Here is a 27,233-nt window from a genome sequence, read left to right as displayed (position 1 = left end):
GAAAATATCTCATACTAGACTTAAGATTTAATAACATATAGGTCTTCACAATAAATATTAAATAACATATTAATAAATATTAAATAACATATTAATAAATAATTAATATACAGTATGAAAAGTTCTCACAAAAATATAAAGGGTAAATGGAGACAACATTTCATACATGGTGGAGAGATGTTAACGATGGGATCATCCCATATGATCTCATCTACATTCACTTATTCCTCTTCTTCTTCCGATCCATATACGCCTTCAGTCTCACTCTCTTCATTGTAGACTGAATGAACAATGACATGGGTCGAACCGGCCAGCTTGGTGTAGTCCACAGTTTGAAAAGATCTAGGTGTATCCAGATCCTCGACGCCTAGCTACTTGCTACCTCCCTCTCTCGATCTTGCCAGTTGTTATCTCCATGATAAACTCAAACCAAACCAAACCATTCATTCATCGTCACTGTGGTTTTCTAGTGCGGCGGTTCGACGACCAGATTTGCTCTTCGGTATTCAGTAGTTGGCGGTCGAGCCAACTTGATTCGGTTGCCCAGCCCACAAAGCATCCACATTTGCTGAGGTTGTTTGGGCCAACAAATTGATGACATTGAAGATCAACTCACCGAAAGAGAAGGCATGCTTTGGAAAATCCAGTAGTAGAGCTTATCAAATGAATGCAGTGATTAATGAACTGTAAATTCAATTAATAATCGCGCATATGCCTAAAAGTGAAGATGCTATTTCGGCAAATTTCTCTTCTAAAAAAAAGTTATTGTTTTTAATTTATTGGTGGGTAAAATGCATTTTTGTCACCCTATGTTGGAGGAGAAAAAAAGGAGATATTTAGTCATATACTCATTCTTAGCACTAACAATATAGATAAATTCTACACCATTTAATTTCTATAAACAAACCCAAAAAATGACAGCTGGTCCTATTGAATTTAATTTTGATTATTAAATTACTTTGATGCCCTATTGAGTTTTTTATTGAGTTTTTTGAGTATTTTTGTGAGGTTTTGGAGTTGAGTTTGTTTTAAGAAATTGATGGTAATTTTGTAATTTATAAGAAGTTAAAAGTCTCTTTGTTATGTTATAAATAGATTTTGAGTGTGTTTTTAAAGTTCATTTTATATAGGTTTTTAAAAATAATTTGGATCCATATATTGAGTATAATAGTGAATTTCTAAAATTTTAAAAAAAAAACAGAATAAAACAAAATAAAAAAGCGTAATGTTCCGCCTTGTTTCATGCGGTCGTGGCAATTTCTGAATGGGTCATTGACCACAATAGTCAGTAGTTGACTTCACAGCTAGAAAATAAAAACACAAAAAAAGAATTGAAAAAAGAAAAAGAAAAAAAGAGTAGCCAACGCCACAGTCTCAGTCTCCCACCGGATCAATCAATCACTTTCGACACCATCACTCACTCAGATACACTCTCTCTCTCCCTCTCTCTCTCTCTCTAACTCACTATTTTCCCCCGCTTTTTGGCTCTCTTTCCTTTTCTACAGAGCCCAAATTTCTCTCCCATACAAACACAGAGCCTCGAAGTAAACGAGCCGAGAATCTTGGAAATCGCCAAATTCCTACAGCCGTTTTGGCCACATTGGCTCGTCGTTTAGGGATATAAACTCAGTCCTATTAAGCCGCCATTGTTATCGTTCGTTCCTCCTCTTTGAGCTCGATTTTGAGCTGCGTAGCCTTAGAAAATGGAGCATCTATTCGAAAAAGAACTTCAATTGGATCAGTGATTGATCTCCGTGAAGCAGTTTAATCAACGGCTGTGATTGAGTCTCTCTACGAGAGGGAGAGAGAGGGGGGGAGCTGTCGAAGGAGGCAATGGGAGGCGTATTGGGTGCAATGGAAGTTAGGGTTTCGGAAGGGAAAGGGAGATTGATTCGTTGATGTTGCGCATGGAGAGGATGACTGCGGATCAGGCGAAGGCGGGCCCACTCGAAAGGGACATTGACTTGGTGATTTTTCATTCACTTTGGAATTTTTTTTATATTGTTTATTTGTTTTAATTTATTTTCTTGACGCTTTGCCCCTTTGAAGTTGGAAGCGTTAGTTAATGAGTGAATGAGAAGCTTCATTAATGATCATTTTTGTGAATTGTTAACATAATTCATATTTATAGTTTTTTTGTTGTTGTTATTTTTGTATAAATTTGGCAAGGTCTTATAGTTGATGAGAGATGCAATGCATGCAGCCACTGCATTACGTGTTGTTCATCAACATAATCTCATGTGGCATTTATTGTTGGATCGTCTTACAGAATATTGAAGGAGTTGTGCATTCACTTAGGAGATAGCTCAACCTTCCTGTCTACATTGCCATATTACATGGATTATTTCCTATTATGATGTGCCGCACATGTTTGTTTGTTTGTGCCAAAGACAGAAAAATGAATGAGAAAAACTATAGTTCAATGTTGAAACCATTTTGCCACAAATAAAGCTCTTGGCTAATATTTAATGAACTTAGAAGATGTGTAAACAGTGTACCCCACTGATTCTTCTTGCTCTATGGTGCTATTAGTATTGTAGTTTTCCATACAGTTACCAGTTTGGAGAACATTTGTATTTTGTTCTAATTCATGTTCTCTGCTCATTTCAAAGCAGGCCATCACTGCTCTGAAAAAAGGTGCACAGTTACTCAAGTATGGACGCAGAGGAAAACCCAAATTTTGTCCTTTCAGGCTGTCCAATGTATGTCTTTGAAGACTAAAGTACTTTCTTAATGTTTTTGCACGCATATTTTTCTTTATTGCTTATCGTTCTTTATGCTGGACTTTCAAATGTAAATTTGAGTTCTTATGAGTAGCTGCTCTTGCATTCAAGTTGATTAGTGCATATTTATTAATTATTTCTTGCTTTGCTTAGTTTATGTTACAACTGAAGGTATGTCAAAGGGATCTGCAGTGAAATATTTGATGGCTTTAAAATGTATAAGAATTATATATAGAGGAATCGTCTATTGTCACATTTTTGGCATGTTATGCTACTAGACTGTGAATTAGGGCAGCACTTTCAGATACAATTCTACTGCACCAACAGTCTTCATTCATAGTCTAGCAAGAAAAAAAATTATTTGATATATATTGGTATGCTGCAAGGAGCATACCACATTGGGTGAAAGGAAATATCTGCTATCTCTGCACTCATTAGGCAGTGCCTTTGATTTTCCAGCAATATTTGCAGTAATTTGAGAAGATACAGATACATAAGAAACTGGTGCTCTTTTCTATTTTTTATGTGTATCTATATTGGGTTGGCTAAAAACTTGCTTTGTGGAATGAGTTATTTCATACTCTGACAAGCTTTTCATCACTGGAAATGTCAGCAAGTGTTTCTCAGAAGAGGATAGCAAATAGAAGAATAGGTGGAACCAATTTTTAATGAAACACCCCAACAATTTTTTTCATTTTAAAGAAAAAATTGATACAGTAGTGTAGTGGAGAAGGAATGACTACAAGATTCATTAGTACCCTTCCTCAAATTACTTTCTGTGGAAGTAATCAGCTTTACAGAGACATTGGTCTCTAGTGCATTATGGTTTTACTAACATTGCCCTCCATTTGGATGAAGGAAAATAACTCGGAATTTAGCTAAAAGTCGGGAATTTGAAAGGAGAAATTGACAATTCCCTTGTTTGGTAACTTAAGCGCAGAATTTATTAAACGATGAGCGGAAAAATTCGTGGAAATTGGGGCATCAAATTCCCGAGTTTAATTTCCACAAAAATAGGTGTCATTTCACAATTTTCATAGTTCCATTTACAAAATTCAACATACATTAATCCAAACACTGAAATCTTCAATTGCCAGAAATTGAAATGATGCAAATCTAAATTACGTCATTTTAGAATTCTATGTAATTTTCAATTCCTTCGTCCAAACGGAGGGTTAGAGTTTGAAACCTTCACTGAGTTTGCTTCTTCAAATATGATCCCCATGCTAAATTAGGCACTTGAACACCATACAAACCTTTTTATGTGCTACTTATATGACATTGAAAGTAAAAGAAAAAAGGCATGAAGTTAATGACATAACAAGGGCTTTTATTCTGAACTAAATAATGTTGGTCTTGATGTTTTGCGGTCCTAAATAATGTTGGATGCTTGCACATGCCTATATCTAGCAATCTTGATGTTGCAGTAATTATTTATCTGAAGCTCTTTTGTTCGGAACTACATGCCCTTATAAAATTTGTATACTTTTTATGATCACTTTCTTAAGCTTTAAGGAATCTGATAATCAGACTTTGTATGAGTCATTTATCGCAGTTTCTTGTGATTTAGCGAGCAAAGAAATCTTGTAGTGAATTTCCTTTTTTTTATTTTATTTAAAAAACTAAGGTTTTGAATGTTCTTCCTTGTTACTTCTTTCAGGATGAATCTTCTCTAATATGGTACTCAGGGAAAGAGGAGAAATATGTTAAACTAAGCCACGTCTCCAGAATTATACCTGGTCAGCGAACAGTAAGTTCTTCGTGTTGAGATCTCCTACGTCTCCTTAATGGTGAATACTGCAATAAATATGCCAATTATAGATGACAAGAAGAATATGATAACTTCACATCTGATGCTTTTAGGTTTGTATCTTTTGATTTCATTTGCATTGTCTAGCTTATTCTAAACATTGACCAAGTTAGTAGCATGGCTATAGCATAACTAAATGTGTTATGAAAACTATTAGGCTTCAATCTTCCATTCATATGATTTCAGTACTAAATTACACCTAGGTTAAAAAAGGGTGTAGAAAAAACCTACAGGGTATAATTGCCTTATTGCTAATCATCTGAAGGCCTCAAAGAAGTGAAAAAAAGTCCAAGAATTATGTGCCATAACAGAACATTTCAATTACTGAATCTATTCTGGCTAGACGAAAGAGGAAAGGTTCATCAAGTTTTTGGGCATATTTCTTTGGTCAATGTTGCTTGTTTGAAATTTTATAATTGAATATGAAGCATTTACTTCTTTGAATTTTGTTGTTTGGAATCAGTACGTCTACTATGGAAGACTCATGCTGGAAACCTGTGTATCTTATTTGTTAGAGAACCATAATCACCATCTGGAGTGGTTATAGTCTCTGATATGGTATATTGTATGTAGACTATCATATATGGTTGCATGGTAGGCTGTGGTTTGAGTAGTTATACGGTTCAGGAAAAGAAAGAAAAGGGACCTGACACCGTGACTTGGATGGTGGGGGTAGGCTGGTTTTTTAACCTGGTTCTAAGCTTAGACCTTGTACTTGCATGACTAATCTGTAACTCATACATTAGATGTTTCCAACTGTGTGCAGTCAGAATTTATGGGTTTTGTATATTTTTTTTTTCCTGGAGACTTATCTTTATATCTTTCTGAAACCATATTCCTCCGGACGATGTTGGGTCTCCTATTGATAAGGATTTTTAATGCTGTAATACTTGTTTGATTCGCTTTCTCATTTATTCTCAGCTATGACTTAACAGAACATTCTTTTATTTGATATCACTGCAGCAAACCTTTCAGAGGTATCCTCGACCTGAAAAGGAATATCAGTCATTTTCTCTTATGTATAATGATAGGTCTTTAGATTTGGTAAGCATCTTCTTGTTGATGATTTCTGCTGTATTTGATTATTGGATATTCTATTTTCTATGCTCAAGTAGTCTTCTTCTTTATATTAAGCTGTTATATGATAAATTATGTTTTGCTTTCGCGACTTTCATTTCTCTTGTCAATATATTTCTTTCTGTACGTTTAACTTTTCTATGTATAACTCCGGTGTCTACCACACCCCTCTATGCTCTTCCATAACTTTCATTTGCTTATTGCTTATGCCAGATATGCAAGGATAAAGATGAAGCTGAAGTTTGGTTTACTGGTCTAAAAGCGTTAATATCACGTGGCCTTCATCAGAAGGGGAGAGCAGAATCAAGAAGTGGAGTTACATCTGAAGCAAATAGTCCGAGATCACATACCCAAAGAAGTTCTCCTTTGAGCTCTCCATTTTGTAGTGGTGATAGTTCGCAGAAGGTGTTCTATTTTTGCCTCTCTTGTTAATTCCATGTGTAAAACTGTAATATACAAGTAAATAGTCTTCTTATAACTGATGCAGGATGGTGTGGAACCCTTTCATCTTCAAGCTACATTTGAAAGCCCTCCAAAAGTTGGTTTGGAGAAGGCTTTATCAGATGTCATGTTATATGCCCTGCCTCCAAAAATTCCATTTCCTTCAGACACTGCATGTGGCTCGGTCCAGTCTCTGTCATCAGGAGGTTCAGATGGAATGAATGGACGAATAAAGGGTGCAGGTGTGGATGCTTTTAGAGTAAGTTTATCAAGTGCTGTTAGCTCATCAAGTCAAGGCTCTGGTCATGATGATGGTGATGCTTTAGGGGATGTTTTCATTTGGGGGGAAGGCATTGGTGATTGCTTTCTGGGTGGAGGATCACGTAGAGTTGGAAGTTCTTCTAGTTGTAAGATGGACTCCTCTGTGCCTAAAGTCTTGGAATCTGCTGTAGTACTTGATGTTCAAAGTATAGCTTGTGGTGGACGACATGCTGCTTTCGTAACCAAGCAAGGAGAGGTATTTTCTTGGGGCGAAGAGTTAGGAGGCAGACTTGGACATGGTGTGGATGCTGATGTTTCGCATCCGAAGCTCATAGATGCTCTTAAAAATATCAATGTTGAATTTTTAGCGTGCGGGGAATACCACTCTTGTGCTGTAACACTTTCCGGTGACATGTACACATGGGGTGGCAGTACTTGCAATTTCTCGCTCCTTGGCCATGGGTTTCAATCAAGTCAATGGGTCCCGAGAAAGCTAAATGGACCTTTAGAGGGGATTCATGTCTCATCGGTTTCTTGTGGACCATGGCACACAGCTGTTGTGACCTCTGCTGGCCAATTGTTTACTTTTGGAGATGGAACTTTTGGTGTTCTAGGTCATGGGGATCGAAAGAGTATTCCGGTACCCAGGGAGGTTGAGTCCCTTAAAGGTCTCCGCACTGTGCGAGTAGCTTGTGGTGTTTGGCACACTGCAGCAGTGATTGAAGTTATGATGGGGTCATCAAGTTCCAGCAACTGTTCTTCTGGAAAGCTTTTTACATGGGGAGATGGAGATAAAGGTCGACTTGGACATGGTGATAAGGAAGCAAGACTTGTGCCCACTTGTGTTGCTGCTTTGGTTGAACCCAACTTCTGTAAAGTTGCTTGCGGACAAAGTCTGACTGTTGCACTTACAACTATGGGCCATGTTTACACAATGGGAAGCCCTGTTTTTGGTCAACTAGGGGTCCCTCAAGCTGATGGGAAACTTCCATGCCGTGTTGAGGGAAAGCTAATGAAGAGTTTTGTTGAAGAAATTGCTTGTGGTGCTTATCATGTTGCAGTTTTAACTTCGAGAACTGAAGTTTACACTTGGGGAAAGGGTGCAAATGGTCGATTAGGTCTTGGGGATACAGAAGATAAATTTTCGCCAACATTAGTTGAAGCTTTGAAAGACAAACAAGTCAAGAGTATTGTTTGTGGCACTAACTTTACAGCAGCTATCTGTCTTCATAAATGGGTCTCTGGTATTGATCAATCGATGTGTTCTGGCTGTCGCCTTCCATTTAATTTTAAAAGAAAAAGACACAATTGTTATAATTGTGGACTTGTGTTATGCCATTCATGCAGCAGCAAAAAGTGTCTCAAGGCTTCCATGGCACCAAACCCAAACAAACCTTATCGTGTCTGTGACAACTGTTTTAGCAAACTTAGGAAGGCAACCGAAACCAACTCTTCATCTGGGCCTGCTTTTAGTAGAAGAGGAAGTATGAATCAGGGATTCAATGAACTAATTGAAAACAATGTTAAGGAAATGGAAAGTGGATCTTCCAAAAGAAACAAGAAACTGGATTTTAGCAGCAATTGCGTTACTCCCACTCCAAATGGAGTTTCTGAGCGCCGTGCAGTCAATGCGACTAAATCTTTCAACCCAATGTTTGGATCATCCAAAAAGTTTTTCTCAGCTTCGCTTCCTGGATCCAGAATTGCATCCCGAGCAACATCACCAACATCAAGGCGATCTAGTCCACCTCGTGCAACAACCCCAACCCCAGCTCTTTCAGGGCTTACTTTGCCAAAAGTTGTGGATGATGCTAAAAGGACAAATGACAGTCTGAGTGAAGAAGTTCTTAAATTAAGAGCTCAGGTATATTGATTGTTTGTTTTTGTTTTTTATTTAATGTCAATTTGTGTGGAAAGTTGCTTCTGCTGTTCAGTATATAGCTATCCATGTTGGTAAAAAGAAGAATAATAAATTCACTTTGTCCAGAGGATAACTTGTCCAGCGGTTTAAGTAACAATTTAATGTTTGCAACTCCTGAGGTGATATCTAACTGTCTTTATTACTAATTGTAGTGGGTCTGTTAAAAAAAAAGAAAAAGGGTTGTAGTACTAGTGGGTAATAACTTTGATGCTTATAGTTATATAACAAGCTTTTGGGCTATGAAAAGCAACAAAGTATCTCAACTATCTTTTCTTGTTTTCTTACAGTTGTTTCTTTCATGCTAACTTACCATGGAGATTAGGTTTCTAGAGTTCATATTTCTGGTAGAACGGAGTCTATGCAAGTTTACAATTTCCACACCATCTGTGCTTTTTATTGTGTTTCCCCTGCCTTCACTACGCAAAATTACATGGATGAGTCTAACTTCGTGCTTTTCAACTAATCAATCTCATTATGTAGGTTGAAGATCTTACTCATAAAGCTCAACTTCAAGATATTGAGATGGAACGAACTACCCAACAGTTGAAGGAGGCTCTCACAGTAGCAGGGGAAGAAACTACAAAATGTAAAGCAGCGAAGGAAGTAATTAAGTCGCTCACAGCCCAAGTAGGTTTCATGCTCATGTTTATAGTGTTTTTGCATAAGGAAGGATGTTTAGAGTTTGAAACAGAGTGATATTGTGGTTAGGAAGGATGTTTAGTGTTTTAAACTCATCTGCCTTATTTATAGTTTATAACCAATAATATGGCAATTCTATTAGGACGTGCTAAAATCTAAGTTTTATCGGTGATGCGTCTTATCCAAAAAATCCAGGACAAGGTGCAAACGGAAGTCAAAATTATTATGTAGTTAAGAAAACTGCAACTTTATCCCTTTTCAGAAGCGCAGTGCAGTCCCTATCATGTGTAGGACGTTTCATATTACCCTTTACTTCACTAAGCCTTTTGAGTTCCAGGATAGCATGACATTCTTTTTGACAATGCAATAGCCACTTAACCATGTAGCTGAAATATCATTGTCTCAACAATCTGAATTAATGCCTTGTTTATTTATGTTAGTTGAAGGAAATGGCTGAAAGGTTACCGATTGGAACAGCAAGAAACATTGATACTCGTCCATTAGACTCTCCCAGTCCCACTCATGAAGTTTCTACTGCAGCCATTGAGAAAACAAGCAGTCCATTGACTTTCCATGAACCATATTCAGTTGTATCAAACAGCTTGACGATTTCTGACTTGCCAAAGTCCTACAATAACCACACTTCAAATCACACTGAAGTGACACATCCAGAAGCAACAGCTAGGCATAAGAACAGGGGAACAAAAACTGAAGCAACACACGGGGTTGAATGGGTTGAGCAAGATGAGCCTGGTGTATATATTACCCTTGTTTCCTTGCCTGGAGGAGTCAAAGATCTCAAGCGTGTCCGCTTCAGGTATGTCTCCTTTTGTGATTATGTCATGCAGCCACTTTTTAACGATAGATTCTATTAAATCTGTTCTGAAATAAATTTGTGTCTGTTTCCCAAAGTGGGATTTAACGTTGTCATCGTATGCATATGCGTGTGGTTGCATACCACAAATTAGGAGCTGTCTAATCTAGTCGATGGTTAATGGAACTAATAACATTCCACAACTTATGTATTGCATACATGGTAAATTTCAGGGCCTGCTCATGCTATTAGGTTTTCATTTTGACATTCATAAATATGAAGTTTCACGTTATTGAAGAGTATAACCTTTAAGTCTAAAAGTTGGTGTGTATTTAATCACATCTCTGTGTTAGCCTTTATCTTTTATTTCTTTTCATCTTGCTGCTAGTAACTTCTTCACGGGTTCCTGTATGTCTTTTGCTTAAAGGCCTATGTATTTTCTTAGTAACGGAAGATGACATCTGTGTTAACTATAATTTTTGCCTATTCTATCAAATTGTATTTGTATTTAATTTTTTTTTTGCCATGTATTTAATTGACAATGACTAAAATTTAAGTGCCTGAATTCTGTCAGTCGAAAGCGGTTCAGTGAGAAACAAGCAGAACAGTGGTGGGCGGCAAATAGGGGTAGAGTATATCAGCAGTACAATGTTCCGGTGGTTGAAAAACCGGGTATTCCCATGGGGAGAGAAGGGTTAGCTCATTGAGCTTGTAATGTGAAGATATAAGTTGAAGGGCATGGGGAGAGAGAATGGTTAGCACATTGCACCTTTAGTTTTTTCATTTTAAGGAGGCAATGTGGTATTTTTTTTCTCTCTTCCCTTGAATTTTGTCATTACCCTTCTTATTCTTTGGCCCTTGAATGCATTGTCAACTCACCTATGCCTTTTTGTTTTCTTTTTTTGTTTTCTTCTTTTGGGGAGGGAAGTGATAAGAGTAGGTAGGCCATGTATATTCTTTGTAAGTACTCGAGTTAAATTCAAAGTAGTTTTCCTTGTAAATCCTTACTGAAGAACTATTTACATAAACAGCTCAAAAAGAAAAAAAAAAATTTCAAATACAAAAGTTTCAGAAACTTTTCTTTTGCTGGTTACCATGAATTACAAGGTGATTTTCTGATCCCCTACTTTTCCTTGGGTCTGATTTCTGATGCCTTATTTCCTCATTCTTGAAACTGACTCAGTTTAATCCCTCTATGCATGAAACCTACGTATTTAGGCTACCAAAGAATAAGAAACGAAAAGGCAACAAAATATAATATGATCTGCAAAACAAGAGGATGTCGTTGTTAAGCACTGCCTTTTTTATTTAAGAGGGTAAAACGTCCTGGCGCTTGAATTCAGTTTTACAACTAGAATTATCATTGGCATGAAATATATAAATTAAAAAAAGAAAGTCTTATCAACGGGCCTAGCCAAGTGGAAAAAGGTCTTGACTTGTATTCTAGAGGTCTCAAGTTCGTATAGGTAAGAGACTAATACAAAAATGTTAAAAGGTTTCTCCTTTTGTTTCTATTTATTATCCTAGTCTGATTTATTTATAGGTCTAATGACATTTTAGTCCTTGGAGGTTTAGGATCAGTATCGAAATGGGCCCTGATGTTTCAATTTCATCAATTTCATACTTGACATTTCAAAATATGACCAATTTACACCGGCAATTACATTGACTGTCTGGTCAGACATTAAATGTTGACGTGGCATTCGTAACCCATTTCGCTTTCTTCCCCACGTCTCTCTCTTCCCCCCTCAACATAGTCACCGTGCAAACAATGACTGTTCATCTTCAGGGGCTTTTAATTTGAACTCTCAAATCATGAAATCGATCCAAACTACATATACCAACAACAAGAACACGTAGAGGGGATAAAAAACCATACCTTAATTGACATCAATGGCCGTCGAAATCGGCATTGAAAGGTGAAACCCTCATTCTCCCTTTCTAAGCTCGTTTCAGAGTCGTGAGGAATTGGGGAGGTCGAGCATTGGCCTAGACTTGGTCGTTGGAAGTAGCCGGTCTTTTCCGACCAGTCCCGTAGTCGGAGGTGGCCGAACTGCGGCGTTGTGTCGCTAGGAAGACGAACAATTGTGTCGAATGGAAGAGAAAGATGCAGTGAAGAGAGAGAAATAGGTTTTGTGTTGGGTTCCATGATTGCCACGTCAGCATTTAATGTCTGACTTGAAGGTCAATGTAACATTGGGTATTGGTCATACTTTGAAATGTCAGGTATGAAATTGATGAAATTGAAAAATCGAGGCCCATTTCGATACTGACCCTAAACCTCCAGGGACTAAAATGTCTTTAATCCTTATATATATATATATATATATATATATATATGTTAGATTTTAAAAACTCTTGTTTCTTTTCATTTTAGAACGGGTCAAGTCAATCTGTAAGTAAGAATTTACCGGGTTGTCATGTTCTTGTGGATCTTCTTCCTTTTGTGGGAACGTTAACAGAAATGCTATAATGGAGTTGTTGTGGGAAGGATTCAATTCCACCATCCAATGAGAGAAAATATTAGAATTGAACTTTTTTAATGATTGAATGGTTGGTTTGAACCCTCATTCAACCCCCACTAAAATTCCTCCCGGACGGTTAATATTTTGAGGATTTTGTTTGGGCTTCGGCCCTCCAAATTACCCACACGCAAAAAGCCTTGGAACGATTTAGGACCATGGAGTGAAACAATAAATTTAATCGGCAATAAACATTACAAGAATTTTCTTTTCCGGCCTTATGTTAACTTAAGACCTGAGCACTTGTAGAAGCCATACTACTATGATACAATTCCCAATCAAAAAATTACTAGAAGATGCTCCCAAAAACAAAGCTGAAGCAAAGTTGGCTTTGTTGGTCAAAGACCAATCACCATAAATGAGTCCTAAGATCTGCATTTGATTCAATTGTGGGCCTTCTTGACGGAAAACGGCATCGGCAAGATATCAGCAAAAATGGCAGGTTATCCATGCAAAAGTTGTCAAATGTTCTTGACGACTATGTTACATGACGGTCAAATTCCTGGACAGGGAAAAAGAATAAATGAGCAAACCAAACCGTAAAATAAGTCGACAGAAACTAAATAAACATGCTACATTGAAGAACTTCTGGTAAATGTCTCAAAAAACCACAGGTTAGCAATTATTTCGTTCTCCATATAAAATCACCCATTTGATTATCCTATGTTGTTTAGATATACATGGCCACACACAGTTAAGTATCTAGATTAGATAAAAACCCCTACATAGTACACTCAACAGAAGGATCACAATTACTTTTTTAAATGAAGACACGGGTGGAGCCGGGACTTGCAAGATCAGTGCAATACTGGAGTCCACTCTTTGCTCATCAAGAAGCATGTATGCCTTGAGTTTACCAAATTTGACCACATAAAGTTATATTCTAGATTTTTCCATATCCAACAGATATAGGGGAGGGAGGGAAAACTTCCAACAATAAAACTATCCTCACAAAACACAAATGCCAACCACAATTGCTGTCCCAAAGCCAGCACGTGTATTTTATGCTAATCAAGCTATGACTACACAGAGATCTAGCACAATGATATGCCATAAAACATCATGCACAAACCTTTTTACATAGGATTTGTCCGCACAAAGCTAATTTGAGACAGATAATTGCTCTCAGCAAAATCATGTAATGAACGGCGAGTTCGTGCCCCTTTAGGGTCAGATTTTCCAACCTCCTCCTTTAAAAATCTTCTGCACTCATCAGCATCCTGAAGCAACATAAGTATATAGCTCACAAGTTAAACACTACGAACTGAAACCACTGCTAGAGTTTACCTGTAAGAACTCCAGCATTTGCTCTTCAATTGTACCGCGCATTGCAAGAGTTTCCACGTGGATTGGACGAGTAGCACCCATCCGATGAGCACGACTAACAACTTGTTCCTCCATGCTAAAGAAGTTTCAACCAACAGAACAAATTAATGTCAAGTGGGAAACATTTTGACTATGGTATTTATAAACTATTAAAGTAACTATGTAGTGAATCAAATAAATAGCTTTGATCTGTGAAATAGGCAGGTTAGAACAGAAAGTGAAAGTTCTTTTCCAAGTAGCAGAGTTGTTATTTATTTATTTTTTGTGAAATGGGCATGTGATATTTTTTTTAGAAAAAAAAAAAAAATAGAAACATGACATTAGGAATTTGAGAATGATAACCTTCTGTCCCATATTGGTTCCATTAAAAATACATGTGTTACAAAGCTCAGATCGAGACCCAGTGCAGCACTTCCATCCATCAAAAGAACTGTGCAACTAGCATCATGCTGGAACATCGCCAGTGACTTCATCTGAACCAATGAAAGTAAATTAGTTTTACACCAAAAAATAAGAATTCGAATGAGCATATGACAATAAACAAAATATATAAAAGAAGAGGAAAAAACATGTACCTTGTTGCTAGAATGCATTGGACTATACATCCCAGCATATTTAATACCAGCAATGGTCAACTGACAAAAAAAGAATGAAGTTGAAATCCCATTACTTATACAAACACACATAACGACACAAATCCATAACATGGTATGGTATACAATAGTCACCTGCTGTTCAATAACATGTATATGCTCAAGAAATTGAGAAAATACCAATACTTTTTCCAAATTTGTTTCATGAGTCTTGGTGGTCCTTTTAAAGTCATGAACTTGCCTCAGTCCTTTTGAATTGCTCATCTCAGACAGACAAATTAAATTGTCAGTGCACATGGCATTATTGTTGTCATCCAGAGGGCAATCAACATTGCTATTAGCTTCCTGCAGTGCTTTCAATTTCTGTACAACATAGGCGACTTTACTGCTAGATGTTGACTGCCAATCAGGATCCCAGTTATCCTGCATAAAGCAAAAGGCAAACATCGGTAAAGTTGGTCCCTAAAAAACAAAAAGCAAAATGAAAATAGTTAAACTTGTCTTGCCTGTTTATATGAGGGTTGTAACTCAATAAGATCTTTGGGAACAGGCCACTTAGGATTGGGATTTTCTGGCCGAGTTAGTGCATCCGGAGTTTCCATCTCATATAAGTGACCACAGCCAGGATATGTACACCTTTCACTGTCCAAACCAACACAATCAAGGCACAAAAGATGCCTACAAGGTGTAATGACAGGTAACCGACACCATTCCTTGCATCTAATAAAATAAAATGCAATCAATAATCAGTAATCAAAATTTTATGGCAAATCTATAATTTTGTGGCAGGAGTGACAACAACTAATATTACCTTATACAGTTGCCACCATAAAGGAGATTATATTTTATAAAAGCATACTCCTCAGACGTGGGATCTAGACCATCTTCAGCTAGAATATCCATAGTTTCTTGAATATCTTCACCAGCATCTGTTACTTTTATATGCCCAGCCACACAGCAAGATAGTCTGACATTTCCAATAGTTGTACTTCGAAATTTCCACTGTTTTGGATTCAAAAGACTCTCAACATGAGAAGGATCATTCCAGTCAGCCATTAATATATTGCGCCGCACTGTAACTACCAATTCGTTGTAACTTCTTGCATGCTCTTCTGTAAAATCAAGAAAAGTAACTTTCTTGATGCAGGGTGGAATAGTCTGCAAATCTACCTTTCTTGCACAAATCATGCACCTATGCAGTAAATGCAACAAACGAGATCGTCCTTCTTCCATTTTTGCTTCAAAAGGCCTAAGAATCCCAGCTTCCCATGACTTATGATTCCTCCCATAAGCTTCCTCATGAAGGAACTTGAGCAATGGTTGAAGATGCGACAGCTGACTGTTGGGTGTATTAGGAGTTGGAGTTCCAGTCAATATCCAACGGTTTGAAGCCATCAATGAAACTGCCATCTGCATTTTGTTTGTCAAGCTAAGACTTGAGCCAAGGGTATGCCCCTCATCTAACATGACTCTAAGCCAATGCACTTGCATCAATGCACTTTTCTTACGAGGGCCCCACTCTGCACTTAAACGATTGAATGTGGTTATGACAACATCGTAGTCCCAAGCTAGACTGTGTGCAGAAGGCTTCCTATGGTCATTCCAAAAATAAACCCGTAGCTGACCAGGCCTTACATGCTTCTGGATTTGGGTTTTCCAATGATCAACTAAGTTGGTTGGAACAACAATTAGGGTTGCCCTTGAAAGATACAGCCTAAGTGAATCCAATGGTGCACAAAGAGCGATCCTGAGAGCAGCAATGTCGAAACTCATATTGTGAAGATTTCGTGGGTAATACCACCTATTAACACCCTTTTCTACTCTTCTTTTGAGACCAAATGCTTGAAATATTTTTTGAAACCCATAGGCATCTTCACCAGGCGTTACACAGGTGCTTATGAAAGGACTTCGCAAACCAATTGTCTCCATTGCTGAGAGCTTGTCAGAAGGAAGTTTAGCCAACCAATTTAGGGATTTCTTTGTTATGGAGTTTATCAAGGCATAATGCTCTTTAAGTACACTGATGAAGAAAGAAATGTTTTGTTCCTCTCCTCCAGATGTCTCCTTTGTGCAAAATCCCAGTAAATATGTTATTGGCCGGCAATTATCCCAGGATTCTTCAGGAACACTACAACTCTGGTAGAAAGGATCGGCATTCATGCTACAAAACCATGCTGCACTAGCATCAGAACTACTACTTTCTGGAAGCTTCCGCCACTTGCAGCAAGCATCACACTGAACCCAGGTGTCGTTATAATCATAATTATCTCCATTAACCTTCCCAAGCCTCTTGTGACTGTTTGAAAGTCCATGTGGCATAGCAGCTCGCTTTTTCTGAGTGACACGTCCTGGACCATCAGAAACATGCTTCATTCTACTAGAGTTTTTCCCCGCTTTTCTTTTTCTGGATTTGCTAGATGCTACTTCAAATGCGGGAAAAAGATTTTTACTGATGCGACTCAAGTTTCTGGTGCATTGAACTACACACATTGCTGGATCAGAGTATGCACCTGCTGCTGTTTCTATTCCTTTACCAGAAGGTCCAGGACATGAATTATTGAATCCTGGAATTTGCTCATCAAGAAGTACCCTAGCTCTTTTAGATCGGTAGTATTTGGAAAAGGCAAGAATATTTTGAGCATTCTGACCCATGTCCCTCTTTTCCGAGAGCATGTTCCTATCAGTGGCATGAACCCCATTAAGCTCATAATAACCACATCTCTGGTCTCCATTATGCATACACCAGTTAACATGTACCCCATCTGGTGGATTTGACAGTGTTCCTTGTGTCTTCAGAATAAGGGAAAGAGCAGTTATAGTCTTGCCTAATCCAGGCTCATCACAGAACATTCCCCCGTGAAAATCATTGACAGTGGGAGCCACCCCAGTGATTATTTCCCCAGATATGGTGTTTATGTAGAAAGAAAATCCATCTTCAGTTGAGAAAGCCATGTACAACGGATGTGGCAAGACGTCAGCATTTCTCTCACGTTGTAGCATCCACTCAACTGCTGCTTGCTGATGAGGAAACAGTTTAAGTTTCATGCATGGCATGATCGAGATAGCCAGCAGTCTCAGATGGCGGCAGGTTGCAGACACCCTAACAAGGTCAATTGGGCTAAGCACAGCAAGAATACCAAGTAAAATGTCATCAGATATCTCCGAAATACCCGATCTACAAGAGTCATCACATGACTGTATTCTAGAAGAATTAGGTTTGCCTGTCGTTGCAACACTAGGTAAGCTCTTAAAAATTTCATGAAGCTCAAATAGCCTTTTCTTCGAAGAATCAGAGAAATTATGATGCAGCTTGCAACCAAAAACATGGCAATCTGAAAGATTCCATATGCTTCTATTTGTTCCTACAGTATTTTTGAGATAATCTCCATTGATGAGCATTGCGCTTCTCTCTCCCCAATCAGAACTGCAAAGTGATGTTGTTGAACTTGTTAGGGTGACAAGAACGATATAGAGGTTTTCAATTGTTGGGTAAAGGACACTTCACTGAATCTGAATAAACCGACTGCAGTAAAACATATAAATAATAAAAAGAAAACTGCAACAACCATTCTCTTAGTTAAGGCAAGTGAAATTGTGTCAAGGAGATACTGCAACAGACAAGAATAACTAGGATTCATAACATCTCTCTTAAGCTGGCCAATCAAAACCAAAATTGTACACATGCCAACCAATGCTCTGTACCGGCATATTAATATTAGAAAAGACAAACGTAGACACGGGTGAATGGCAAGGGTCATCCTATTTCTGGGGTATAAACCAATGATTACCATCAACGATAACTTAAGTTGTTTCACCAACTCACGCCAATGTGATACTGACACCTCACTGGTGAGGAACTTTCATTAATCCATGTTGTTTTCTTAAGTGTACAAATCTAATTCCATATATAAATATATATTAACGTTTCTTGCCCGAATGTAAATGAGGAACTCTAATCCATGTTGTTTTATCAAGTACATATGTCTAATTCCATATATAAATATACGGTAATGTTTCTTGCCGGAATGTAAGTCAGGATGGCTGTCTAAGTGTCTAAGTGAGGAGAGTCTAACATGTCAAAGTTTATTTCTCCCCTAACATTCAACATTTCCAAACTAGCTAATCAACATCTAATTGATATACACAGATATAGATATATAAACGCATATACACAGATATATATTAAGAAAAACGAAAGAGTGACGTCTTGCATGTCACCTCAAATGTCGGAACAGAGCACCGGCAACGGAGCCGGACCTCGGGAACTGCCAACCAGACAATAATGCAATAGGGAGATAGACATCAACCAGCAAAACAGCCCTGACTTCTCCATTGGCATCGGCCTCAACCCGAACCAATCGAGCATCGATCATCAAGCACTTGTTCATAACCAAAGAGTGAAGCTGGTGCACCACGCTTATGCTCCCATTCACCAGCCCTATACTCCTCTTCCGCATTCCTATCTTCTTCGAGACCTCCGGGGCCTTCCTCTTCTTCCCCAACTCCGAAGAAGAGGAAGCCTCGCATTGCTCCGAATCATTATTCGTCGAATCATCGGCGTTGGGGTTTTCGTCTATGGGAGATAGGACGACGTCGTTTCGTGACCTGAAACTCACGCCGGTTGGGGAGAATTGGAAGCGGGTGCCGAAAGGTAAGATTTGGCGGAGATCAGGGTGGTCAGGGGAAGTAACAGTGAGAACGGCACAGAGGAAACCGCAGCGCTTGTGGTCGGAGAACGACACCGTATCCTCCTGCTCCTCCATGGAATTGACACAGGGATGGATTTACAGAGATTGAGAAGAATTTAAATAAGAAAATTAGTGCATGCAATTGGTTAGGGTTGGGAATGCGTGCGAAGGTACATTGGTTGATAAATCAGTGTGTTTGAATAACGAATATTGAATTGAATTGAACAGGGAAACATGGGATGGGATGATGATGACGAGACTTGTTTTGGTCCTGATGAGGAGAGGAGACTGCTCTAACTGTTGGGGTCTGCTTTTCGGGTAAGGGCTTTGTTCATCGCTCCATTTGGGAGATTTGTAAAAGTATGTCCAATTTAGGGAAGATTTGGGAACATACTCTCTTCTTAATTAATTAATATAATATCCGATTATAGTTTGTCGGATTTTCCACTTTGATCTCTATGGTTTTAAGGATGTGTCTAAATTTTTGTCCAATTTTTGTAATGGAATAAGCATGTCTCTCTTGTGTTGAGTATTTTAGACAGAAATTTTCACTTGTACTTGATGGATATTAAATTATATACAGAAATTATGATAATTAAAATCAAATGAATCAAGGTAAAAAATCCAATAAGGAAACTACATGAAGTAACATTTTTCTCATAAATTAATGTCTCTAGCATTATGGATAATAAAAAAAATACCCGAAGTTTTAAATTTTATTGTTATAGCAAAGCCTAAAAGATGTCTAAGTCTAGAATATTTGAGTGGAGAGACCTACCATCATATTTGTTTTGAGGAATGTCATTGTGTCTTTCGTCTTATTGAGAGATTCATGTCTCTTTTCAGACTCAATATTCAACATTATCGCAAAACTCTAGAAAATAAAATAAAATCCATTCAACTAAAAAAAAAGGAAAAAACATTCAAGATTATTTTGTATTTAATTATCCAACAAGAACTACCAAATATCATCATAATATCACCAAGATGAATCGAATGTGCTAAGAATATAGTACAAATATATCCACATACGGACAAATTGAAATTAAACCTTTTTATTTATTTATTTATTTATTTTTTTATACCAAACAGATTGAAATTAAACTTCAACGTTGGACAATTGAAATGTTGGGCAGATTGGAATAATAATAACACAGGTTATGTTTTCTTCTTTTGTTAATTCAAAATAATAATACGATTTGGAATTTAAATAACGCAGGTTTGGTGCGAGTTTCATAGATTAGGACCAAGAGGTTGGACATGGATAGTAAAGAAGGGTGGACTAACTATTTTTTGCTTTCTCACTTTCTCCACAGTTTTTTTTTTTTTTTTTTTCAATTTCTAATTTTGAAAACGAGTTGAACGATAAAAGTTCGGCCACTATATAATTTTTTAAATATTTTTTAATATATATTATTTGTATTCAATAATATGTGAGAATATATATATAATACGTGAAATTTGTGTGTATTATTAAAAATTTTGTAAAAAAATACGTACGTACATGCTCAATACTAGTATTGTACTATTTCTTTATTAAAAAATTTTAAAAAACGGAGCATAGATGCCAGGCTATACTATTTCTTTTGTAAAAAATTAGGAAAAAACCGAGTATAGCCGCGTGGTTGTACTGTTTCTTTAAAAACATTTAAAAACCGAGAATAGCCGCTCAGCTATACTATTTCTTTCTTAAAAAAAAGGCTCCTCCTAGTTGCATTAGTTTATACTTTAAATATATTAATTTTGTATAGCCACGCGGCTATACAAGTGAAATGCGTATGTGTTTTATTCGGCAAAAAATTTGGCAAATTACAACGTCAAATTTCAGCCACTATATAATATGAGACTTATGTGTATAATATGTGAATTTGTGTGTATTATTGATACTTTTGTACTTATGTATTTTTCATATTTAACACGTATTTTTTTACAAAATTTCAATAATTCACATATTATACACATAATTCTCATATTATATAGTGGCCAAACTTTTAAGTTGTAAATTGCCAAAATTTTGTAGAACATAACACGTACGCATTTTTCTTGTATAGACGCGCGACAATACCAAATTAATATCCATAAAGTATAAACTAATGCAAATAGAGGGTCCTTTTTTCATTTTTCTTTTTATACCTTTTTTTTTTATAAATAAGAAATATTATAGTGGCGTGGCTTTATTCTGTTTTTTTAATTTTTTTTTAAAAAGGAAAAAGAAATAGCACAATACTCGTATTGAACATGTATGTAAATATTTTCCATATTTAATACACTTATTTTTTATAAAATTTTCAATAATACACACAAAATTTACGTATTATACACATATTCTCATATATTGTTGAATACAAATAATACATATTAAAAATTTTAAAAAATAGTATATAGTGACCGAACTTTTAAGTTGTAATTTGCCAAAATTTTGCCGAATAAAACATATGTTTTATTCGTATAGCCGCGTGACTATACCAAATTAATATCTATAAAGTATAAACTAATGCAACTAGGTGGGTCATTTTAGTTTTTTTTGTTTTTATATTAAATAGTATAGCCGGCCGGCTATACTTGGTTTTTTAAAATTTTCAAGAAAGAAATAGTATAGCCGGTCGGCTATACTCGGGTTTTTAATTGTTTAAGGAATAGTATAGCCGTGCGGCTATACTCGGTTTTATCCTATTTTTTAAAAAGAGATAGTATAGCCGCCCGCTCTATTAGGTTTTGCCATAATTTTTAAAAAAGAAATAGTACAACCGCGCGGCTATATTCGGTTTTCCTAATTTTTTTTAAAGAAATAGTTGCACGTCTATACGCGGGTTTTTTCCTAATTTTTTAAAAAGCAAATGTACATTACTCATATTGAACATGTACATACATATTTTTTATTTTATTTAATACATATATTTTTTTTACAAATTTTCAATAATACACACAAAATTCACATATTAGACACACAATTCTCATATTATATAGTGGCCGAACTTTTAAGTTGTAATTTGTCAAAATTTTGCCGAATAAAACATACGCATTTTACTTGTATAGCCCCGCAGCTACACCAAATTAATATCTATAAAGTATAAACTAATGCAACTAAGAGGGTTCTTTTATTTATTTATATTAAATCGTATAGCCCGCCAGCTATACTCGGTATTTTTGAAAAAAAAAAGTACAATACTTGTTTATGCCATAATCAATCGAGCATACCTAGCACTAGAGGACCAACGCGCCAACAAACCCATTACCTGTCAAAGGTAGTGCACTTCTGAGAAACCTTAGGTACTAGTGACCTTATCTTCTCAACTATCAAAGACACCTTCCTCCAATGTATCAATTGCCTGTCGAAGGTAGTTGCCGAAGCTCTCAAAACTACAGAACTTAGAACCACGGACATATGTCGCCACCACAACAACTTACATAAAGTCCCACATCTAAACTTTTTACAAACTCTCAATTTCACTTCCCTATAAAAGAGGAATAGTGCCTAGATAAAAGGGGTAACTACTTTTTACCTTTACTATTACTCTACCAAAATTACCACGCATCCCACACTTGCTGACTTAAGCATCGAAGAGCCTTTAGCAGGTACCACACCGGTGCTGAAGCTTGATGATTGCTTCTTCTTCATTTTCTTCCCCAGGATCTCTCCTTGCAGAAGGTCTACAACCCTCTCGCCCTGCTGATGATTCAACACTTCTTCCACCTAAGTTGACTTCCAATTTTGGGCTCCAACAATACTCGTATTGAACATGTACGTATATTTTTTTTTACAAAATTTTTAATAATACACACGAAATTCACGTATTATACACATTATTCTCATATATTGTAGCAGTTGAACTTTTAAGTTGTAATTTGCAAAAAATTTGTCGAATAAAACACGTACGCATTTTACTTGTGTAGCGCACGGCTATACCAAATTAATATCTATAAAGTATAAATTAATGCAACTAGATGGTCCTTTTTTCTTTTTCTTTTTTTGGAAAGAAATAGTATAGCCACGGGCTATACTCGGTTTTTTAAAATGAAATAATATAGTCACCCGGCGATACTCAGTTTTTTTAAAATTTTAAAAGAAATAGTATAGCCGTGGGTTGAATTATTTTAAAAATAAATTGTACAATACTTGTATTAAACATGTACGTACTTATTTTTCATATATTAATACATGTATTTTTCACAAAAATTTCAATAATACACACAAATTTCACGTATTATACACATTCTCGCATATAGTTTTGGCCCCGATCTAAAATCACTTAGCAAAGAGGTTGAGCACTTAAAGTTCATACCCAAGTTCGTACTGTGAAGGGAGTGGTTAGAAACATTGCAGAGTTTTATTAATTAGATTTTAGTAAAAACACACCAAATAACTGCTCCTGCCATATTATGACGTTGCCCAAGTTTCGGGCTAGATCTGAAATCAGTTGATCAAAGAAGTTGGACATTGTAAGTTTGTACCCAAGTTCGTCATGTAAAAGGATTGGTTACTACATTGCATAGTTTTAGTAATTGGATTTCAGTAAAACTCCCCAAATGATTCCTCCCACCATATTATGATGTTCCCCAAGTTTTGGGTTCAATCTGAAATCAATTGGTCAAAGAAGTTGGTCACTCTAAGTTCGTACCCAAGTTCGTAACATAAAGGGAATGGTTGGAACATTACTTAGTTTAAGTGATTGCATTTCAATAAATACTTACCAAATGACTCCTCTCACCATATTATGATGTTCCCTAAGTTTTGGCCCCAATCCGAACTGAATTGGTCAAAGAAGTTGGTCACTGTAAGTTCGTACCCAAGTTCGTACCCTAAAAGGAGTGGTTGGAACATTGCAAAGTTTTAGTGATTGGATTTCAGTAAAAACTCACACTGACTTCTCCCACAATATTATGATGTTGCCCAAGTTTTGGCCCCGATTTGAAATGAATTGGTCATTATAAGTTCGTACCCTAAAGGGAGTGGTTGGAACATTGCATAGTTTTAGCAATTGGATTCAGTAAAAACTAACCAAATGACTCGTCCAACCATATTATGATGCTTCCCAAGTTTGGTCTCAGAAATCAATTGGTCAAACAAGTTGGTCACTTTAAGTTCATAATGAAGTTTGTGCCGTGAAGGGAGTGGTTGGAACATTGCATAGTTTTATTAATTGGATTTTAGCAAGAACTCACCAATTGACTCCTCCCGCGATATTATGATGTTGCCCAAGTTCTTTGCTCAATTATAAATCAATACGTCAAAGAAGTTTGTCACTTTAAGTTCGTACCCAAGTTCCTACCGTAAAGGGAGTGGTTGGAACATTGCATAGTTTTAGTGATTGAATTTCAGCAAATACTCATTAAACAACTCCTGCCACCATATTATGATGTTGCCCAAGTTATGACCCCGATCCGAAATCAATTAGCAAAGCTTTAAGTTCATACCCAAGCTCGTACCGTAACTAGAGTGGTTGGAATATTTCAAAGTTTTAGTGAATGAATTTCAGTACAAACTCAGCAAATGAGTTCTCCCACCATATTATGATGTTGCCCAAGTTTTGGAATCGATCCAAAGTCAATTGGTCACTTTAAGGTCGTACCAAAGTTTGTACCCTAAAGGGAATGGTTAGAATATTGTAAAATTTTAGTGAGAGGATTTCAATAAAAATGCAACAAATGATTGGTCCAACCATATTATGATGCTACCCAATTTTTGGAATCGATCCAAAATGAATTGGTCAAACAAATTGGTCACTTTAAGTTCGTACCTTGAAGGGAGTGGTCGAAACATTGCATAGTTTTATTAATTGGATTTTAGTAACAACTCACCAAATGACTACTCCCACCACATTATGATGTTGCCCAAATTTTGGGCTCAATTTGAACTCAATTGGTCAAAGAAGTTGGTCACTTTAAGTTCTTATCGTAAAGGGAGTGGTTGGAATATTGCATAGTTTTAGTGATTGGATTTCACTAAAACCTCACCAAATGACTCCTCCCGCTACATTATGATGTTGCCCAAGTTTTGAGCTCGAACCGAAATCAATTGATCAAAGAATTTGGTCACTGTAAGTTCTTACCCATGCTCGTCCCCTAAAGGGATTGGTTTCAATATTGCAAAGTTTTAGTAATTGGATTTCATTAAAAACTCACCAAAAGACTTCTCCCTCCATATTATGATGTTTCCCAAGTTTTGGGCTTGATCCGAAATCAATTGGTAAAAGAAGTCTATCACTTTCAGTTTGTACCATAAAGGGAGTGGTTGGACCATTGCATAGTTTTATTAACTGGATTTTAGCAAAAACTCACCAAATGACTCCTCCCACCATATTATGATGTTGCCCAAGTTTCGTTCTCAATCCGAAATCAATTGGTCAAAGAAGTTGGTCACTTTCAATTTGTACCCAAGGTCGTACAATAAAGGGAGTGCTTGGAACGTTGCATAATTTTAGTAATTGGTCAAAGAAATTGGTCACTTTAAGTTCGTACCCAAGTTCGTACCGTAAAGGGAGTGGTTTAAATTTTGGATTTTAGTAACAACTCACCAAATGACTCCTCCCACCATATTATGACGTTGCCCAAGTTTTGGGCTCGATCCGAACTGAATTGGTCACTTTAAGTTTGTACAGTAAAGGGAGTGGTTAGAACATTGCAAAGTTTTATTAATTGAATTTTGGTATAAACTCACCAAATGACTCATCCCACCATATTATGATGTTGCCCAAGTTTTTTGCCCGATTCGAAATCAATTGGTCAAAGAAGTTGGTTATTGTAAGTTCATACCCAAGTTCGTCCCATAAATAGATTGGTTACAACTTTGCATAGTTTTAGTAATTAGATTTCAGTAAAAACTCACCAAATGACTCCTCCGACCACATTATGATGTTCCCCAAGTTTTGGGTTCGATCCGAAATCAATTGGTCAAAGAAGTTGGTCATTTAAGTTTATAGCCAAGTTCGTACCGTAAAGGGAGTTGTTAAAAAATTGAATAGTTTAAGAGATTAGATTTTAGTATATACTCAGCAAATGACTCCTCCCACCATATTATAATGTTGTTCAAGTTTTGGCCCCGATCCGAAATCAATTAGTCAAAGAAGTTCGTCGTTGTAAGTTCGTACAGTAAAAGGAGCGGTTGGAACATTGTGTAGTTTAAGTGATTGGATTTCAGTAAATACTCACCAAATGACTTCTCCCACCATATTATGATGTTGCCCAAGTTTTGACACCAATCCGAAATCAATTGGTCAAAGAAGTTGGTCGTTGTAAGTTCGTTCCCAAGTTTGTTCCCTAACTGGAGTGCTTGGAATATTGCAAAATTTTAGTGATTCGATTTTAGTAAAAACTCAGCAAATGACTCCGCCCACCATATTATGATGCTGCCCAAGTTTTGGAATCGATCCAAAATCAATTGTTCAAACAAATTGGTCACTTTAAGTTCGTACTCAAGTTCGTACCGTGAAGGGAGTGGTCGGAATGTTGCATAGTTTTATTCATTGGATTTTAGTAAAAACTCAGTAAATGACTTCTCCCACCATATTATGATGTTGCCCAAGTTTTGGCCCTGATCCGAAATCAATTAGTCACTTTAAGTTTGTACCCAAGTTCAAACCATAAAGGGAGTGGTTGGAACATTGCATAATTTTATTAATTGGATTTTAGTAAAAAGTCACCAAATGACTCCTCCCACCATATTATAGTGTTGCCCAACTTTTGGCCTCAATCCGAAATCAATTGGTCAAAGAAGTTAGTCACTTTAAGTTCGTACCCCAGATCGTACCCTAAAGGGTGTGGTTGGAGTATTGCATACTTTTAGTGATTGGATTTCAATAAAAACTAACCAAATGACTTCTCTCACCATATTATGATGTTGGCCAAGTTTTGGCCTCAATCCAATAGCAATTGGTCAAAGAAGTTGGTCACTTTATGTTCATACCCAAGTTCGTACCGTGAAGGGAGTCGTTGGAATATTGCATAGTTTTATTAATTGGATTTTAGTAAATTAAAAAAAAAAAAAAACCACCAAATGACTTCTCTCACTATATTATGATGTTGCCCAAGTTTTGGGCTCGATCCGAAATCAATTGGTCAAAGAAGTTGGGGATAGTATGTTCGTACCCTAGTTCGTACCGTAACAGGAGTCGTTGGCACATTGCATAGTTCTATTAATTGGATTTTAGTAAAAACTCACCAAATGACTCCTACCACTATATTATGATGTTCCCCAAGTTTTGGGTTCGATCCGAAATCAATTGGTCTAAGAAGTTGGTCACTTTAAGTTCGTACCCAAGTTCGTATCGTAAAGGGAGTGGTTGGAACATTGTATAGTTTTAGTGATTGGATTTCAGTTAATACTCACCAAATGATTCTTGCCACCATATTATGATGTTGCCCAAGTTTTGGCCCCGATCCGAAATCAATTGCTGAAGAGGTTGGTCAGTTAAATTTCAT

At 36.8% G+C, this 27,233-nt stretch overlaps 2 protein-coding genes across 4 annotated transcripts; one reads left to right on the top strand and one right to left on the bottom strand.

Moving 5' to 3' along the window:
- Nucleotides 1-1,362: 1,362 nt before the first annotated feature.
- LOC117617215 (PH, RCC1 and FYVE domains-containing protein 1-like) lies at nucleotides 1,363-10,693 on the top strand. 2 transcript variants are annotated; one of them, XM_034346499.1, is made up of 9 exons: nucleotides 1,363-1,967; nucleotides 2,616-2,702; nucleotides 4,384-4,473; nucleotides 5,497-5,577; nucleotides 5,824-6,015; nucleotides 6,098-8,176; nucleotides 8,714-8,860; nucleotides 9,313-9,689; nucleotides 10,261-10,693. In XM_034346499.1, the coding sequence occupies exons 1-9, from the start codon at nucleotides 1,899-1,901 to the stop codon at nucleotides 10,391-10,393; spliced, it is 3,255 nt and encodes a 1,084-aa protein (XP_034202390.1). In that variant the 5' UTR covers nucleotides 1,363-1,898; the 3' UTR covers nucleotides 10,394-10,693. The 2 variants fall into 2 exon arrangements, with proteins under 2 accessions (XP_034202390.1, XP_034202391.1); XM_034346500.1 differs by lacking the exon at nucleotides 5,497-5,577 and having other exon boundaries at nucleotides 10,261-10,634.
- A 1,674-nt stretch (nucleotides 10,694-12,367) lies between these two features.
- On the bottom strand, nucleotides 12,368-19,189 carry LOC117617214 (F-box protein At3g54460). Of its 2 annotated transcripts, XM_034346498.1 has the most exons (9): nucleotides 18,346-19,180; nucleotides 14,939-17,551; nucleotides 14,634-14,847; nucleotides 14,263-14,550; nucleotides 14,110-14,169; nucleotides 13,877-14,007; nucleotides 13,496-13,610; nucleotides 13,281-13,428; nucleotides 12,368-12,710 (listed from the first exon to the last, which is right to left on the bottom strand). In XM_034346498.1, the coding sequence occupies exons 1-8, from the start codon at nucleotides 18,888-18,890 to the stop codon at nucleotides 13,285-13,287; spliced, it is 4,110 nt and encodes a 1,369-aa protein (XP_034202389.1). In that variant the 5' UTR covers nucleotides 18,891-19,180; the 3' UTR covers nucleotides 12,368-12,710; nucleotides 13,281-13,284. The 2 variants fall into 2 exon arrangements, 1 of the variants encoding a protein (XP_034202389.1); XR_004584311.1 differs by lacking the exons at nucleotides 12,368-12,710; nucleotides 13,281-13,428; nucleotides 13,496-13,610 and having other exon boundaries at nucleotides 13,962-14,007; nucleotides 14,369-14,550; nucleotides 18,346-19,189.
- Between the last annotated feature and the right edge of the window lie 8,044 nt (nucleotides 19,190-27,233).

The sequence above is a fragment of the Prunus dulcis genome, chromosome 2, assembly GCF_902201215.1.
Source record: "Prunus dulcis chromosome 2, ALMONDv2, whole genome shotgun sequence".
Classification (NCBI taxonomy): domain Eukaryota; kingdom Viridiplantae; phylum Streptophyta; class Magnoliopsida; order Rosales; family Rosaceae; genus Prunus; species Prunus dulcis.
The sequence above is the reverse complement of the archived record's forward strand: the minus strand, read 5'-3'. Positions and strand labels throughout refer to the sequence as shown.